The following is a 17,500-nucleotide window of genomic DNA, read 5'->3' as shown; positions in this document are numbered from 1 at the left end:
TTTGAAAACGAACAGTCTGCAGCCGGAATGTGACTATTCATTTGTTGACGAACCTTGCGATCTAGTCAAGTTAATGTTCTATTTTCATGAAAACTCTGCATTCTGTTTACATTTGCGACTGAGTAAAGAATACAATTACCGGTTCGCGAGCTTAGAAGCTCAAAGAAAGAAGACAACCGTAAACCTTAAAAAATGACGGTCCCAGGTTGATTCGTTAGATTAAAAAAAAAACCGTGAATCTTCGAAAAGTTTTAGGGAACGGAAAGGTCAGCCAAACTGAACGTCCCAAGGTGTAGGGCCAGCCTGTTGTAGTTCCGTTAATACTTTGTAGTAAAACGGAGGAAGTGTTTTATCCACCTGCAAGACGCGAGGCCGAGTAGTTCTGTACTCGATAAAACACGACCTGCGAGTTGTTTAGAAACGAACCTTTCCAAAGAATGCCACGGTTCATTTGTTGACCAAGTCAAATTAACTTTCTGCTAAAGAAAAAAATAGCGTCTTATATGACGCGGAACAACGATAAGGAAACTCGGCATTCTATTATGCGACTGCATGGAGAGTGACTAGTTCGAAACATGGCTTCCAAAGGAACATTTTGCGAACTTCAAAGCTCCAAGGAAGAGAGGCTACCGTTAGAAAATGCCGGTGCCAGGTCTACCTCTTAGGTAAACAAATGCTTTATGAAGATTTCTAGCGAACGGGATCTTCTTTCAAAGTTATAAAGTTCTAATAAATTTGCCTGTTACGTAGGTGCGGTATGATATTGATCCACTACTGAACCGTTTTCTAACGAGGTTTGTGATCCGCGATGAGCAAACAGACGGGGGAAACTAACCTTCCACGGACGTCTTATAATATTTGTCGTGGTATACAATGCTCTTTTGAGGATTGTAATGGATTGTAATGTATTCAAGATTAGGGAAAGATGGGTGTTTTGTTTGAAATTTCTACCGTTCCACGCCATTTCACCTGGTTGGTATTTGCATAGGAAATCCAATGAATTCGGGAAGAAAAAAGAAACAATGGTTGTTTTTAAGATGTTAAAAATTCAAGTAGAGGCGAATCCAATATGAAAGCTATGAAAGCTATGAAAGCTTTGAAAGCATTACGGCTGTGTATTTACTCCAAAATTGTCAATAATTTTCGTTTATTATACACCCAACAAAACTTTCTTTAGGGATTCTCGAGGAAAGATAAGTGATATAAACTTCTTTTAGTAATGCCAGCTTTCTTTCAGCTTTCAAAGTATCTGCATGTCCAGGTTTTTAGTTGTCTCATATTATCATGTGTCGCGTTTTGGGTCGAATACACCAAAAACAGAAAAAAACTACTTCGGCTATTTTTGCTTTCAGTTCGTACACACATCGTTGCGTAGTAACTTAATTAGCGGGTGTGCAGAAAATGTATTTATCTGCACACTCAAAAACAGCCTTATACACTGTCAGAACCATGTCAGAACTGCATGGTACACGCAAAGGCTGACCAAGGTCAAAAAATACATGTCGCCGATACACTTATTAATTAAATCCATAAGCTAGTTAAGCATAGCACGAAGAAATCATGCTGTCACAAATAAGTTTCATGGAAGGTTGTTCGGTTCTGTTCTGTTGTGTTGGTCGTGTCAACGGCCCTGAAAACAGTGAAAAGCTCCTTCGAGAAGCGGTTAATTAAGTCTGTACGTATGACTGCCATACTGGTATACACAAGAGACATACTAGAATTATAATATGCCTCTTTTTGGTGCAGTTCCAGGTAAAATATTGGCATCTATAAATTGAAGAATAGCAGGCTCGTTACAATAAGAAGAAAAGATAAAGAGAAGAGCTAGCCATGGAGGCTTGAAGAATCTATCAATAAAGCCAAAATACCCTGTGAGCCATAAGTTACATAGGATGCTACTAGAGATTGACAGATGTCCAAATGAAAATGTTCTAGACTATAATATCTTAGCTTAGCAATGGGCCCTACAAGACTTAGATGAAAAGTATCTACTGAAGATAGATCAAGTTTGATACGAATTTTAAGAGTTTTAACATACTCTTTTAAGCTCAAGGGACATCTATGCTTTGTTGTTCCTGCGTTACATGTAACACTGTTATAATCGTTATATATTCACGTTTATCACTCGGCGGCCATTTTGGAGTCCGTAGGGAATAAAGGCTTTGTCGTTGCATTGTCTTTGCCCGTCCAGCCTCACACTGAATGAGAGGTTCGACGGGCAAAATCTTTTGTTTGGACATTGAGTGATATGGGTCTATACCCGTAGAATTTTTTAACTATCTCATTGTTTTGTGAAAGGAGCCACTTTTCGCATTTTCTTTCTCTGTCCCTGTGATGATGTTAAGTTCCTTTTCCATTTTCGTATAATAACCGCCTAGGAAGTCGAATACTACGTTGATTTGAGTTACTCTGTGATCCTTGTATAAGTTCTTTCTTCCTTTCCGCAGACAGAATAGCGTCCAAAACAGTCAAAGTAAGCTCGAAAAACCAAACAAAATAAACAAGTTGAGTTGACTTACTTTATTTCATTCATTTAATATTTGATAACTTTTTGCTTCTTTGCTCCTTTCTCGTAAAACTAACTTAATCAAAGTGGCTATGAGCCACTGAACTCCAAAAATGAATTATGAAAGGTGAAAACATTAAGCCATTGAATTAAATGGACCATTTTACCATTGTAGCTAAGTTACCCAGTTTTGATGCAAACATTTGTGCTTTTCTAACGTAAAACTAATCAGAATTACAACAACTCAATTTACATGATAAAAGATCACTATACAATCTCCGATCTAATGACAAACTTTTATTGGCTCCACCAACTTTTAAATCAAACAAGTCGGAGCTTTTCAAGTGGCTGCAACTTCTGAATGAAACAAACTTTCAAAATCACTTAGTCTAGAGAACGATTTAAAATCTTTCAAAACAAAACTTAAGACATTATTATTTCAAAAAGCTAATTATTATTATTTTTTATTTTCTTACTTTCTTCAATATACGATTATTTTATATACTTCTAAACACTGTAAATATAATCATAATTAGTCAAAATTTTTAAACATTGTAAAAAAACCTTATTGTTAATTTTAAGCGCCTGAGATCATTTACTTCTGGGTCATGCGCTTTATAAGTACTTAATTTGAATTTAAATATAAGGTCACCGGCAGCTTCGCAGCCTGTCATAGGCGACAAGTAGATCAAAGAGAAAACAACTTTAAATTTTCGTTTCCAGGGTCTCTCTTCTTCCCTTTCCCCGCAGCGCGAGAGACGAGACCCTGGGAACGAGGTTGTTCACTCTTATGAATTGGTCATTGACAATATTTTGCAACAATAAAAGGGTGGGTGCTGCAAACATGACTGTGGAGTTACTCCTAGTAAATTAGTAAAAATGTCACGAACATTTTGTTTGGTTCAGTGTCGACATACATATAGGTTAGGTAGCATATCTGACCCAAACAGGCAGTGGGTGTATGGTGTACCAATAGTGTACCACTAGATTTTCTTTGGAAAGAGACTTTATTTAAATCCCACAGTTTCACTTGCTTCCTTAACACAATCATTCAGCAAAATCAAAATTGTTGATCTGAGTTTCCAAAAGTACAACTGGATTTCATTTCAGTACTAAAAATCCAAAACGTTCATTCCTTGATTCCAAGTCCTTGTCCGGTTCTGGTTCGAGACGTTCCTTCCAATGAGTCATTGTTCCAAAATTCCTTCATTCGAAGTCCAGGTCCATTCTTGATTTCAAAAGGTGCCATCCAGTGATTCCTGAAGGTTGCCATCTCGTGTTTTACGCTCAAGTTCTTCAATTCCAGATTCAAAACATTCAATTCATGAGCAAGAACCTGGGTCTGGTGTTGCCAAGCAAATCTCTCCATCATCCAAAAATAAGAACGAAGCGCCGAGTTGGAAAACATCGAAAAATAAAAAGGAAAGGAAAGGAACTTTATTTAAGTGTCTAATCTCTTAGCGACGTAGAGCACTAATCAGGGACACTGTAAATTGAAATTAACAACGCAAATCAAATTTTGGTTTTTGAGAAAAGGGAAAACCGGAGTACCCGGAGAAAACCTCTCGGTGCAGAGTAGAGAACCAACAAACTCAACCCACATATGACGCCGAATCTGGGAATCGAACCCGGGCCACTTTGGTGGGAGGCGAGTGCTCTCACCACTGCGCCACCCCTGCACTTTGTTATAAAAACAACTCTAGCGAAAAAAAAAAAAATCTAAACCCTGAAAAATTGAAGAAGGTAAAAAGTAATCGAGTTACATTTCTTCGAGGCATGACATGTTGAACATTTCCGAGTTTACCGTATTTATTCGATCAAGAGCCCAGGGCACTTATTTAATTTTTGGACTTTCAGGGAGGGCGCTTATTCGAGGCTAGGCGCTTATTAAATTTCCACCATTTTCAGTAAGTAAAAAGTTTACTTTGTAAAAAATACATGACAAATTATTAAAGCATATAAATTGTAACTGTTCATTATTCGGTTTACGTATGCTCAGGACTAACAACTCATTGTTCGGTCTTTGCGAAAGTCTTAGCTATCATAATTCTCAATCAACTTCGCTCAACTCAATAAGTGAACTTTCTGATGCTGCCTCCTCGATATCGACAGAGTAACGTCAGCAAATAGGTCAGTCCCCCGAGAAGCTGTTAGATCTTGCTGGATGCTGGCTGTTCTTGGGGGTGGGTGCTTATTCGAGGCTGGGCGTTTATTAACTTTTTCTACCTTCAGCGGTATAATAACCGCCTACGAAGTCGAATACTACGTTGATTTGAGTTACTCTGTGATCCTTGTATAAGTTCTTTATTCCTTTCCGCAGATAAAATAGCGTCCAAAACAGTCAAAGTAAGCTCGAAAAACCAAACCAAATAAACAAGGTGAGTTAACTTACTTTATTTCATTCATCTAATATTTGATAACTTTTTGCTTCTTTGCTCCTTTCTCGTAAAACTAACTTAATCAAGGTGGCTATGAATCACTGAACTCCAAAAATGAATTATGAAAGGTGAAAACATTAAGCCATTGAATTAAATGGACCATTTTACTATTGTAGCTAAGTTACCCAGTTTTGATGCAAACATTTGTGCTTTTCTAATGTAAAACTAATCAGAATTACAACAACTCAGTTTACACGATAAAAGATCACTATACAATCTCCGCCGGATCTAATGACAAACTTTTATTGGCTCCACCAACTTTTAAATCAAAGAAGACAACAGGATACGGAGCTTTTCAAGTGGCTGCAACTTCTGAATGAAACAAACTTCCAAAATCACTTAGTCTAGAGAACGATTTAAAATCTTTGAAAACAAAACTTAATTCTTCAATATACGATTATTTTATATACTTCTAACCACTGTAAATATGATCATAATTCGTCATAATTTTTAAACATTGTAAAAAACCTTATTGTTAATTTTAAGCGCCCGAGATCACTTACTTCTGGATTATGCGCTTTATAAGTACTTAATTTGAATTTGAATATAAGGTCACTGGCAGCTTCGCAGCCATTCATAGGCTACACGTTGGTCAAAGAGAAAACAACTTTAAATTTTCGTTTCCAGGGTCTCTTTTCTTCCCTTCCTCCGCAGCGGGAGAGACGAGACACTTATTAATAGGGCACTTCGGAAAATACCATAATACTCTTTCTTTGTCCCCGCAAATTTTGCATAACCATTGTTTTTGTTTTCTCTTGCGACCATTGTAAGTCCCAAGAGAATATGGAATCAACGCTTATGCAAAATTTGGGGGTGGGGGACGGCCAACAAAGAGTATTAATATGGTATTTTCCGAAGTGAACTATTGGTCATTGACAATTTGAAAGCAAGAGTTCGACGTCATTAGCGGAAAACGGCATATATTACACTTACTAAAAGGGTGTATAGGGGAAAAACGAAGGGGCCTGGGGACCGGCAACTCATTCATTGGAAATTATACAACATTTATCTGTACTCTCTTGGACATAAAGAAAATGTTGATTTGTTTGTTTGTTATGCTCTAAAATGCGAGCAAAGAAGTGCTTTTTAATCCGTTTGCCCAACTGGTTTCCGATGTGCCTTGACAAGAAAAATTTGGCCTTTATGTTATAAACACGTAATCGCAATGAGTTCTCTTAAAATTAGGGAGAAATTTTACTAGCTTGTGTTTTCAAAAATTTGTGTAAAGCACCTAAACGTTATTTAGAGTTGGAGCGGATCTTGTTTGAAGTTCGTCCTTTCTTGGTTGCATTGCCGTATTTTGGCGATTCTTGTGCCAAGCTAACCTGGCGTGTTTCAATTAAATACAACAAAATGTGAATGATCTCGTTTTCAGAGATAAAGTGGAATAAAGTAAATCAGTAAAACTCTTTTTTGACCTTGAAGTGACAAAGTTTTTTTTTTTATGGCTTTTAATTTTAGTGTGATTCCTATTCGCTGGCTATTGACAGTTGACTCTGAAATGGCTTTTTTTCCTTTTCATTCGCTCGCTGAGGGTTAGCCTGTGTACAGACCGCCCCTCCCCTAAAAAAAAAATAGGTCCGCAATGCGTACATGTGTGGCTTACGAAATTAAGCTGCTTTGATGGGGGAGGTTACAGATTAAAAGGATCTGTTTTGTCATTGAGTTTCTATTAGTAGAGCTAGTATCTGATTACGGTTAGTTTTCAATATTGTTCCTCTCAATCAATACAATAAGATAATTGACATACATCCGTCCTGAAATGCTTATTTTCAAGATGAGGGTTATTGGGTAAAGTTTTATGGAGGTGTCATTTTGACAACAGAGGTTGCGCATGTAACCTGAGGATTTAAGGAACTGAAAAAATGTCAGCATCATGTCCTATAGTGGGCTTATAGATTCAGTCATGATTTTGTTTACGCAACCAAGTGGAATTGAGTTCTGAGTTTGTCCAGGGCAAGTGTTGTGAAATCAACTCCAGGGAAGCATTTCGTATGAATGCTTTTGGCATTTTGTGTACCAGTGCAAGAGCACAACACTTTGCAGAAGGGCTGGGACATACAGGAAATGATGTAACCTTTGCTAGAAGCCACATTGGGAGCTTGATTTGGTTTGAATGTACGACTAATTTTTGACAATATATGCATGTAAAGTATCATAATGCTAAATTTTCAATAAAGAAACACAGAAAAATTTAGTTGATATAAGTGGCTATTGGGTTGCAAGTGGAGGAATTTGGGAAAAAAAGATAGACGCATAACAATATCTGAACACAAGCAATATTTTAATAAATCATATGTTGAGTAGTGCTTATTAACATTGCTAATAATTTTAAGCCAATAAGATTAACAATTTTACCTGGAGGTTTTAAGAAAAAGTTCAACAGAATTCAATGTACAGGGAAGTTCATGATGGTATCATATGACTTTAAATACCAGAATCGTTGAAGTTTTCTTATTATGGACCTTGTAATTTTATGTCAGTGTGTTTACCAAGTTCAAGCTATGTGGAAACATGAAATGAATAGATGAACTTGACATCATGCAAAGTGCTCATCTACTGTACAAAAAGGTCCAAAATAAACATTGTTAGCAAGTGTAGTACACAAATTGGGTAAATCAAAACACTACTTCATTCCATATTTTGTATTGTCCAACAACTTGTTTCAATGTTGGTAAATAAAAGACATTCATGTAAAGCATCATAATTGAAACGCGACAAAGCATCTTTTGTTTTAAGGAAATTGTCATGAGAGCCGATTCTTGATCAGTTTTGTTCAACAGAGATTCCCATGTTACTTACTTCTGACGAAATCGTGGGCTAGCAGACTCTTGTCAACTGTGTGTGGATGATTCGTCCAATTCGATTCAACAACAACATTGAGCAATGACAACACAAGCACAGGAGAGTCTCTTTTGCTTTCAAGTAACTTCAGAGCCTTTCAAATACTTTCAGAAACTTTCAGATACTCAAGCAGGTCTGCTGAGCAGATTGAAGCCGTTAAATGTTGGCTTGCGAGAGTCAATAATGACTCGTAAGTTTTCATGTGACGCAACCTGTACCAAAGGTCCAGACCGTGAATTGAAATGTTGCCCTGTGAGAGCACAACTCCTCGCTGTAATCCGAACTTAGAAGACAAGCCGACTGTAGGAAAGCCGGCGTGTAAAATCCAAGCAGCAAAGAAGAATGAATAACTAGATAAAAAACGATCTTCGACAACGCGCTGTGTTACAACCACAAAATGGTCGCTTTCTGAAGCTTAGAAGTTTACGTACTTAGCCGAGCGTAGACTGGGGCCTTTCTTGGACGATAGTAAACCACGTGACAGCCACTCTGTTCACCGTGACAAATCCAGGAATAAATATCTTGGGCCATGGCATTGAGTGGATTACACTTCGTGTAAGCCACACAAATATCGGAGAGGAACGGTCTGTGATTTACCGTTGATAATCGTGTTCCATATCACGTGATTTTTCCTGGAATGTGTGGAAAATGATTTGATTGGTTATTACCCATCGATCATTACATCATTGAAACAACGAGTTTTGATTGGCTTTTATTTTTATCTCTCCACATCAACACCGTGAGAACCACCGTGAGAGATTTTACGATGAGTTCGTTCGTGTGTACTTTGAGCACGGTACAAAATACGAATAAAAATCTTTTTGATTGTCAAAGAGGTTTTTCTTTTAAAGTACGAGCGGAATTGTTATCTATGGAGTGTAAAGTGGAAATCGATTCGACGTACATTTGTAGGAATTGTCAGCGCAAAAGAAACGAAAGCGCTCTTCACGAGGTGAATATAGCACTATTCAAAAGATTGTCCACTCGAAAAAACGTCTCCCGCTATTCCTTACCAGTCAATGTAATCCCAACCAGCCAAGCCATTCTCAAGTACAATCTATAAAGCGTGATGCCATGGAAGATTTGAGGATGTACACACCGAGGAAAATAACAGCTCATCAGCAACGATCTGTGCTGTTTTGAAGATCAGAGCCGTACCTGGTTTGAAGACTTGCAAATACATCCTCTCCTTTAAAGAGTGCTTCTATGCTATAAAGCCAAGGTATCTTAAAACTATCGGAGACGCTCTTCGATGCACGTTTGAAATCTACCTCATTGACCACCATTTTGAGAATTTAGCTCCAAACGAAATATGAGCCACGCAAATTTTGGTCAGCATAGATTACTAAATAATGTATGCAAAATTATTCCGGAACACGATTACCAACGGTAAATCACAGACCGTTCCTCTCCGATTTTTTTTTTGAGGGGAGGGGCGGTCTGTACACAGGCTAGCTGAGGGTGTGCTTGTTTTCTTTTAAAACTCATGTGGTTCAAGAAAAAATTCATTGACAAACTTGTGAATGCCAAATACTAAATTTCACTCGAAAAACCGACATCGTACTCACCGCTTCGTGATTCATGCGATATCGGTTTTTAGTGTAAAATGTACCTTGGAATTCACTAGTTAGGTAACGCATTTTTCTACAGAAAAAAGCAAAGAAAATGATTTAATTATTAAAGCAGCAACCGGAAATATCAAAACGCGGACAATTCGGAACCTTTTATTTTTACTAACCCTACAGGCAGTAAGAATAAATAACCAGGGAGCTCCGCTTTTAGGCTTGGTTTAAAGATGCAGGTCTTGGTCTTTTTCTAGACTCATGACGTCTCAGATAAAACTCAGGTTACAGTTGTAAACAACGTAAATTCTTAAACTACTTACTTTCTTAAAATTGCCAGCCTTATTCGTTTGAGTTTAAAACGATATTACTTTGATTTCTTTGAGAAAAATACAAATAATATGAAAAAGACGTGGAAAACAATAAATGAATTATTAAATAACCAAAGGAGAAAAAGTAGAGTGTTAACGAAGCTGAAAGACCCAAGCAATAACAATCAAATAACACAAAATCCTTCCCGATTACCAAATATTCTAAATAAATATTTTGCAAATGTTGGCAATTTGCTAGCAAGTAAATTGCCAAAGAAAGATAACTATATGAGTTATCTTAGTAAGTTGAAATCACCTGATTCTTCCTTTTTTTCAAACCCATTTCACCAGAAGTCAAACAGGAAATTTTATCCCTACCAAATAATAAATCCTGTGGCTTATACTCCTGCCCTACACAACTTCTTAAATGTTCTTGTAATATCATATCTCCAGCTCTTTCTCATGTTTTTAATTTATCTGTTATGCTTGGTGCCTATCCTTCAAAACTTAAGATTTCCAAAATAACGCGCATATATACAAATGAAGACGAGACCGACCCTTCAAACTATCGACCAATATCTCTTTTGTCTAATTTTAATAGGATTTTTGATAAACGTTTGTACTACCGTATAAAGGAATTTATTGACAAAAACAACCTAATGTACTCCTCACAGTATGGCTTCCGCAAACCACATTCCACAGAGCATGCAGTACTTGATATTGTCGAAGATATACTGAATTATATGGATAAACGGTACTTCTCGTGCGGTGTTTTCATTGACTTAAAAAAAGCATTTAATACGGTTAATCATGAAATATTACTCGATAAATTGAACTTTTACGGTTTCCGGGGATTGATAAATGACTGGTTTCAATCATACACAAACAATTCAAATTGGAGAGCACTTTAATATCAGCAAAACTTATTTCTCCCTGTGGTGTACCCCAGGGGTCGGTCCTTGGACCTCTTCTATTTTTACTTTACATAAATGACATTCACCTCCGATAAACTAAAATTATATCTCTTCGCGGATGATACTAATATACTTTATGCTGACAAGAATCTCAAGGCGATCGAACAAACGGTTAATGCAGAGTTGAATAACGTATATGTCCTTGTAAATATTTACAATTCTTTGATTTTACCTTATATAACTTATGGACCCATTGACTGGGGCTATGCGTCCAATGCTTATTTAAACAAGATTATTTTGGTTCTTCAAAAGCGAGTGTTGCGCTTAATCTATTTCACCGATCGAAGAGAACATGCCATCCCTTTATTTGCCAAAGCAAAATTCTGCCTGTTACGTTCTTATATTATGAAGCTGTAAGTAAACTAATGCTTGACGTGCACAACCAGAGCGCCCCAATTAACATTGTGAAACTATTTACTAAAACCACAGGGCACCCACACAATCTGTTTGTGTAGCCGACTGTTATTTTATAGTAAATGTACTGGATTTACCGTTTGCTTCACCTATAGCGATATATCGTTAACTATGTATGTAAATCAATGATAAATAAACGTTGAATTACCTTACCTATGGTTTATATTCGTCCTTTTACCTCAAAAGCGGTTTTTTGAGCAATTTTGAATGAATTTGACTTCGCCGTCGACTGTTCCATATATAGAACGGTCAACGGCGAACTCAAATTCAAATTGACTGTTCCATATATGGAACATTCAACGGCGAACTCAAATTCATTCAAAATCGCTCAAAAACCGCTTTTGAGGTAAAAGGACGAATATAAACCACAGGTAAGGTAATTCAACGTTTATTTATCATTGATTTACATACATAGTTAACGATATATCGCTATAGGTGAAGCAAACGGTAAATCCAGTACATTTACTATAAAATAACAATCGGCTACACAAACAAATTGTGTGGGCTCCCTGTGCTAAAACATCACAAATCCATACCTACAATACTCGATCATCCAAGTCGCAGCTCTTTAGTACAAAGTACTCTAGACTTAACTTACAAAAAAAGGCTTTCTCACGTGTTGGTGTCAAAATCTGGAATAATATGCCGAATGAATTTAAAACATCAAAAAATTCCTTAAAAAACAATGAAAACGTCTTTATTTCAGATCCTAGATAATGAAGATTCTTATCTTGATGTCCCCCAGTCTCAGAAATTTTTAGGGCAAAACGCTCAAAATTAGGGCAATAAAGAAACGATAAAAGATGGAATTAAAAAATATATAAATAAGGCAAAAATATAAAAAAGAGCACCTGAAAGTATAAAAAATATTACTTCTGTAAGTTAAAAGATATTAAAGTCCTTGTTTTGAAATAAGTCCTTGCGGCGGTTGATCTTAAAACATTTCAATTGCTCGGCTGCTGATCTGTTGATCGCTGGCATTTGCTGCAGTTCGCACCAAACTTTCGAGCCATTTTTAACGCGGAGCGAGAGATCAAAGATGAAGGAAATTTTTAGTTCGAAGTTTCTTCGTGGTCTGTACTATCGACTCTTTGGGCGACGCCGGCATTCGAGACTTTTTCAAATCAAAGGGACTTTTTAAGGTGAGTTCAAGCAGCCTACGAGGCTTCGGGTAAAACTCTGACCAGGGTGGGAATTGAACCCAGGACCTTCGGGTTACATCACCACTGCTCTACCGACTAAGCACTTCACATTACACTCTAATCAGTTAAGTCTGTTGAAATATAAGTGCTTCACGGCCAACGTTTGTAAAAACGTAACCCTTTCTTGTACTTGTACACGATCATTGCCGTGACTTTAACATCTTCAGTTCCCACGGGCTGCTCCCGTCTAACCTTGTAGCTCAGTCGGTAGAGCAGCGGTGATCTAAACCGAAGGTCGTGGGTTCAATTCCCACCCTGGTCAGAGTTTTTCTCTGTCCTGGTGTGGGCCCATTGCCATCAGTAGGGCTAACGCTCACATGGTTCATATAAGGTACAAAACTAGCACTTCACATTACACTCTAATCAGTTCAGTCTGTTGATTGGTGGACTCGAGTTGTGAAAATTAATGAGTTTGAGAAAGATAATTCATGAATAATATTTGTAAAAAGCTTTAAAATACAGAGCAATGTATGGTATTCTTTCTCAAATTGAAGCTTAATTATCTTTTAAACAGCCATGGTTACCCCCAGTTTTCTTTTTGGATACCAAGAGTACATACTGAGATCTACTTTCTCCGGATAGTTTTAAACTGCGCAAAAATATCTCTGTATTAATAAGCATCACCGATAGAAAACCCGAGTATCTCGAGATGCGCAGAACTTGTGCGCAATAACAATAGTAGACAACGCCCTTAAGCAGTTGGAAAAGGAAGTTCGAAAAAATTCCATGTTTGCAAGGGATTCCAATCCCAACCGTGAATATTATGCGCTGCACTTGTTCTACCAAGCGAGTTACACTGTACCAAGCCCGCAGGGAGCTGGTCAAAATTCTCAGTTCAAGTTTATCCATTCTCGTCCCCAGAGCCCGCTTTTCTTTTAGTCAGCACCAAGAACACGTACTCTGGCCACAGCCAAAGCAGGAAGTCCGCGGCTCACGCACTTCCGGTCGTCAACGGCAATCTCGACCCCAGAGCTCTCCTCTTTTGCACATGACTGAGGGAGAGAAGAGCTCTGGGGAACACTGAAAAAAAGTGGCTTCTCATTGGTTTTAGTGAACAACAATGAAAAGCGTCTATAATTGGTGCGTTCATGTTAGCAAGAGGAGTGAGCAGGCGCCATAAGGTTCAAATAGCCAATTTTTGGCTACGGCGCATGTTCTCTTACATAGTGTTTCTCGGGTAATGCGCAGACATGAGATCCGAGGCTCTGGTAACGAGAATGTCGTCAACGGCTACAACATTATACCATTACCACGACTGCGCGTATTTTTGGCTGTGGCCAGAGTCAGTGATCTTGGCGCTGACAAAAAGAAAAGTGGACTCTAGGGACGAGAATGAAGTTTATCCCGTAGGAAGGAGGTAAACGAAATGTTTTTTTCTTTCCATAGACGAAGATTCATGTATTTGAATACGACTTTACTAGCACGAAACTTGCACATTCGTAATCCATGACATCATCAAGCAAGCGGGAAACCAATCTCGTCCCCAGATTCCGCTTTCCTTTTGGTTAGGACCAAGAACACGGAGTCTGCATGGCCATTTCCAATTTCTACGCAGTCGTAGTTAAGGTCCATTTTTGTAAACGTTGACAACCGCTGTTCTTTCAAATTTCGATTTCGAAGACAAGCCAGGAGTCCGTGATTTGCGGACTTTCCCTGCTTTGAATTTGTCCTTAGTCTGTGTTCTTGGTTCTGACCAAAAGAAAGCAGACTCTGGGGACGAGATTGGCGGGAAACTCGTTGTCAACAAAACTTGTATTTTAAACCTGTGCTAGTCTTTTTATACGTTTGCAACCAGATACAACGGCTTTTACATTAAATTTAATTATTTTTGGTGAATATAGCGAGATTTTTACTCTAAAAAAAACTTGCTCTTGGATCAATACCTTGGTTTACATTAAAAAGTCAAACTTTCCTAAAGTTACAATCTACGAGAACAAGATACTATTACCAGATCTCGCACGTTCAAAACTTGTACTGGTACTCCTTCCCGTCTAGAATCTAAAGCTGTCCGTTTAATATACGAAGCTACACAAACAAATCAACTCAAATTCACAATTCAACTAACTAGATAAGATAGTCTCTATGCTAATGTTAAGCCAGTATTGCCTTGCTCACGTCAATCAAATTGTGTTTCATTTTCTACAGGCATCCAGAAAAAATAACCTCAAATGGTATCGGTGAAAGTCTGCGCGCAGAAGGCCTTTATCATTCTCCTATTTATGGTAATTGTCACCATGATCTTAATTACGCCTCAATCATCAACTCAGCCGAGAACAAATGCAATGACTTCACCAGAAAATAACCATGAATTACAACGATTACAACCAAGTGAGCAACCTGACCGAGTGGACTCTGTGTACACTCTTCTGCCAAAATTACCGAAAAACATAACTCTTCTAATAATCATCAACACAATTCCGCGCGGAGTGAAAAGGAGAGAAATCTTAAGGCAAACGTGGGCAAAACAATCATATTGGACATTTCCGACTAACGTTAACAGATCGAATTCTCGGTCCCATTCGGGTAACGTTATCACTATTTCATATTTTTTCATGATGGCATTTGACGGAAATTCTACTATTGACGAGGGCGTCAAAAGGGAATCAACGGTTCACAGAGACATCCTGCGCGTGAATTTAACAGAAACGTATCGTGGTTTGACAAATAAACTATTGCTTTCTTATGAGTGGGTAACAAAGTTGGACCTTAAACCACTCTTCATAGCGAAAGCAGATCATGATGTCTACGTTAAGTCAGCAGAGCTAGCCTCGTGGTTGGAGAAGTATTTTAGATCCCCGTCTAAAATCTATGCTGGGTTTGTGAAAAGAAATGCAGCAGTTAGGCGTGAAGTCGGAAATCCGTGGTATGTCAGTAAGGAAGACTACGACAAAGTCTTTTATCCCACCTATTGTCGAGGACCGTTTTACGTTTTGTCCCGGGACCTGTTCTTAGATGTGGTAAATGCATCTAAAGTAAACAAACCATTTCCTGTAGAGGATGCCTACATAGCTCTTTTGGTTGAAAAGTTAGGGGTAAAGCCTCTTAATACGGGTCGCGATTTATTCAATGACAATCGACAGCTTGAAAATCACCTACGAAAAATCCCAGAAGACAAAGTGACAATTCCCTCGGGTGCTGTTTTGGGAGACTCATTGAGTTCCGCGTCCATAAACCTGATACATCGTGTTTACATGAAATCAAAGATAATCAAGCCTACTTAGGGGCTCATTCCTCGTTCAAACTCGACGATTTAATTAGACATGTTAATTTGAAGTGCCTACGAGGCGAAATTGTTTTGTTGCTTATTTATTTTTTAAGTGGTGCTATGATAAAAAAAAATCACTTCCGTTTTTCTCCAGATTTTGATAGTGTGTTTGCGCAACTCCTGAATGGCAAAATTTTGAGCTTTGAATTTTATCCAAAGGATGTTTACATCGGTCCGCCATTACTCACGTTGAAAACTGACAGATTGGACCGCAGAGGGTTGGATCTAGGAAAAAGGGACTTCAGTTACTCATACGTTTAAGATTTCAGCGTGTAAAGGTACTTTATTATAGGTAAAGGTAAAGGTACACGTTATTTAACGTCGGAAGTTCCTTTACTCTCTAGAGAGTATTCTCCTTGGAAGCCGACGGTGCGCTCATTTTACCCCCCTCTCAGTTCCATCAGTGCTTCGTTTTAAGGGTATTTAGTATAAATACACAGGTGATTATACAAAATCGCGCGCTCTCATTGGCTCGCTATCTCGGATTACCAGCCGATAATCACCTCGACGGACAAAATGGCTGCCAGTAGTCGTTTTGCCACTGTAAGTGAAGATACAATACATACAATACATACTTAATTGACCGCTCCCCATAGGGGCTTTTCAGGGCCAATGAAACACAACGAAACGACAGAACAGAACAACAACAACAACTGTTAAGAATCCCAACTGGCTGGAGGCAAACCAGTTGGCTATTTACAAGTGCGGCTGGGAAGTTGAACCAGGGACTACCAGGATCAAATTCAACGAGTGGTCAGAGCGGGTCTTGAACCCGGGATCTCCGGATCTCAAGGCAAGCGCCCTAACCACTGGGCCACACTGCCTCCAAGATGATTTTGTGTTGAATTTTTTTTTCTCTTTTTTGAAATAATCACCTATTTATACTACTGAACAATTATTAGCCGAAGGCGAAGTGATTATCGGTGAATATTCACCGAGACGAAGCTACTTAGGCTACACTGAAAGGAAAGAAGTCGAAACAAGAATGTGAGATCCGGGGATCGAACTCAGGACCTTCTGCACCAAGGCCGCGCACTAACCAACTGTGCCACCCTTGCTCCTCTCCTTTTGTAAATATACAACCAGTTTAGTTAACATAGTTGAGACACTCTTAGGAAAAGACGCTTTTCGATACTTAAGCATTTGTTCTAGTTTATTTGCATCTAGTCTTAATTCTCTGATACCCCGGGCCCCCCAATTCAATGCTGTGTAGGCCCTGTGGTCTGTGCAGTCGAAGAAATAGAAAAATCAAAATTGTTTTGGGGGAAAGGGGGGGGGATGGGGGGGGGGGGATTTATCCAAGACGCAGAAAATCGAATTTTACTGCCAAGTGTCTCAACACTTTTGTCGCTCATTGTCTGAAACAGTAAACTTGTTTCTTTTACAATGACCGGCGTAGTACTTAATTGAAATTCCTGCCATCGCTTTATTCCGGGATTTGGGTTCTTCTCATGGGAAAATTATGGCAAGCTTACTCATCAGTACAAAAATTTAAGGAAATTATCATCTTTTTTGCAGGTGAGATCTCGCGTGACATTCGTACGTGACCAATTTAGGGTGTTGTCATCTCCACCTTATTTCTCTCCGAAAAAGGAATGAAATAATAAAGTAATTGTTGAAATACAAACTACCGGTGGTACTCCCAAAGCAGACACTCTTAGGAAAAGACGCTTTTCGATACTTAAGCATTTGTTCTATTTTATTTGCATCTAGTCTTAATTCTCTGATACCCCCGGCCCCCCAATTCAATGCTGTGTAGGACCTGTGGTCTGTGCAGTCGAAGAAATAGAAAAATCAACATTGTTTTGGGGGAAAGGGGGGGGGGAAATATGTATCGAACACGCAGAAAATCGAATTTTACTGCCAAGTGTCTCAACACTTTTGTCGCTCATTGTAGCTATGGACTCACTAATCATTGATATCACAGGGGACACACAAAGGGTGAATTTAGAAGCAATGCATGAGAATAACAAAAAGTTCCATA

At 38.4% G+C, this 17,500-nt stretch overlaps 1 protein-coding gene across 2 annotated transcripts in view; it reads left to right on the top strand.

Annotated features, from left to right (window-relative positions):
* Positions 1-4,215: 4,215 nt before the first annotated feature.
* Positions 4,216-17,500, top strand: part of LOC138033658 (beta-1,3-galactosyltransferase 5-like) — a 13,996-nt gene continuing 711 nt past the window's right edge. The window contains exons 1-4 of one of the 2 annotated variants that reach the window (XM_068881448.1): positions 4,216-4,636; positions 4,827-4,884; positions 14,397-15,794; positions 17,035-17,500. The exon at positions 17,035-17,500 is cut by the window's right edge and continues 711 nt beyond it. In XM_068881448.1, the coding sequence (XP_068737549.1) occupies positions 14,420-15,472 (1,053 nt within the window). In that variant the 5' untranslated portion in view covers positions 4,216-4,636; positions 4,827-4,884; positions 14,397-14,419 and the 3' untranslated portion in view covers positions 15,473-15,794; positions 17,035-17,500. Of the gene's footprint in view, positions 4,690-4,826; positions 4,885-14,396; positions 15,795-17,034 lie in introns of both variants that reach the window. The other variant, XM_068881449.1, reaches the window with a different exon arrangement.

The sequence above is a fragment of the Montipora capricornis genome, chromosome 14 (assembly GCF_036669925.1).
Source record: "Montipora capricornis isolate CH-2021 chromosome 14, ASM3666992v2, whole genome shotgun sequence".
Classification (NCBI taxonomy): Eukaryota; Metazoa; Cnidaria; class Anthozoa; order Scleractinia; family Acroporidae; genus Montipora; species Montipora capricornis.
This window is presented reverse-complemented; position numbering and strand designations above follow the sequence as displayed.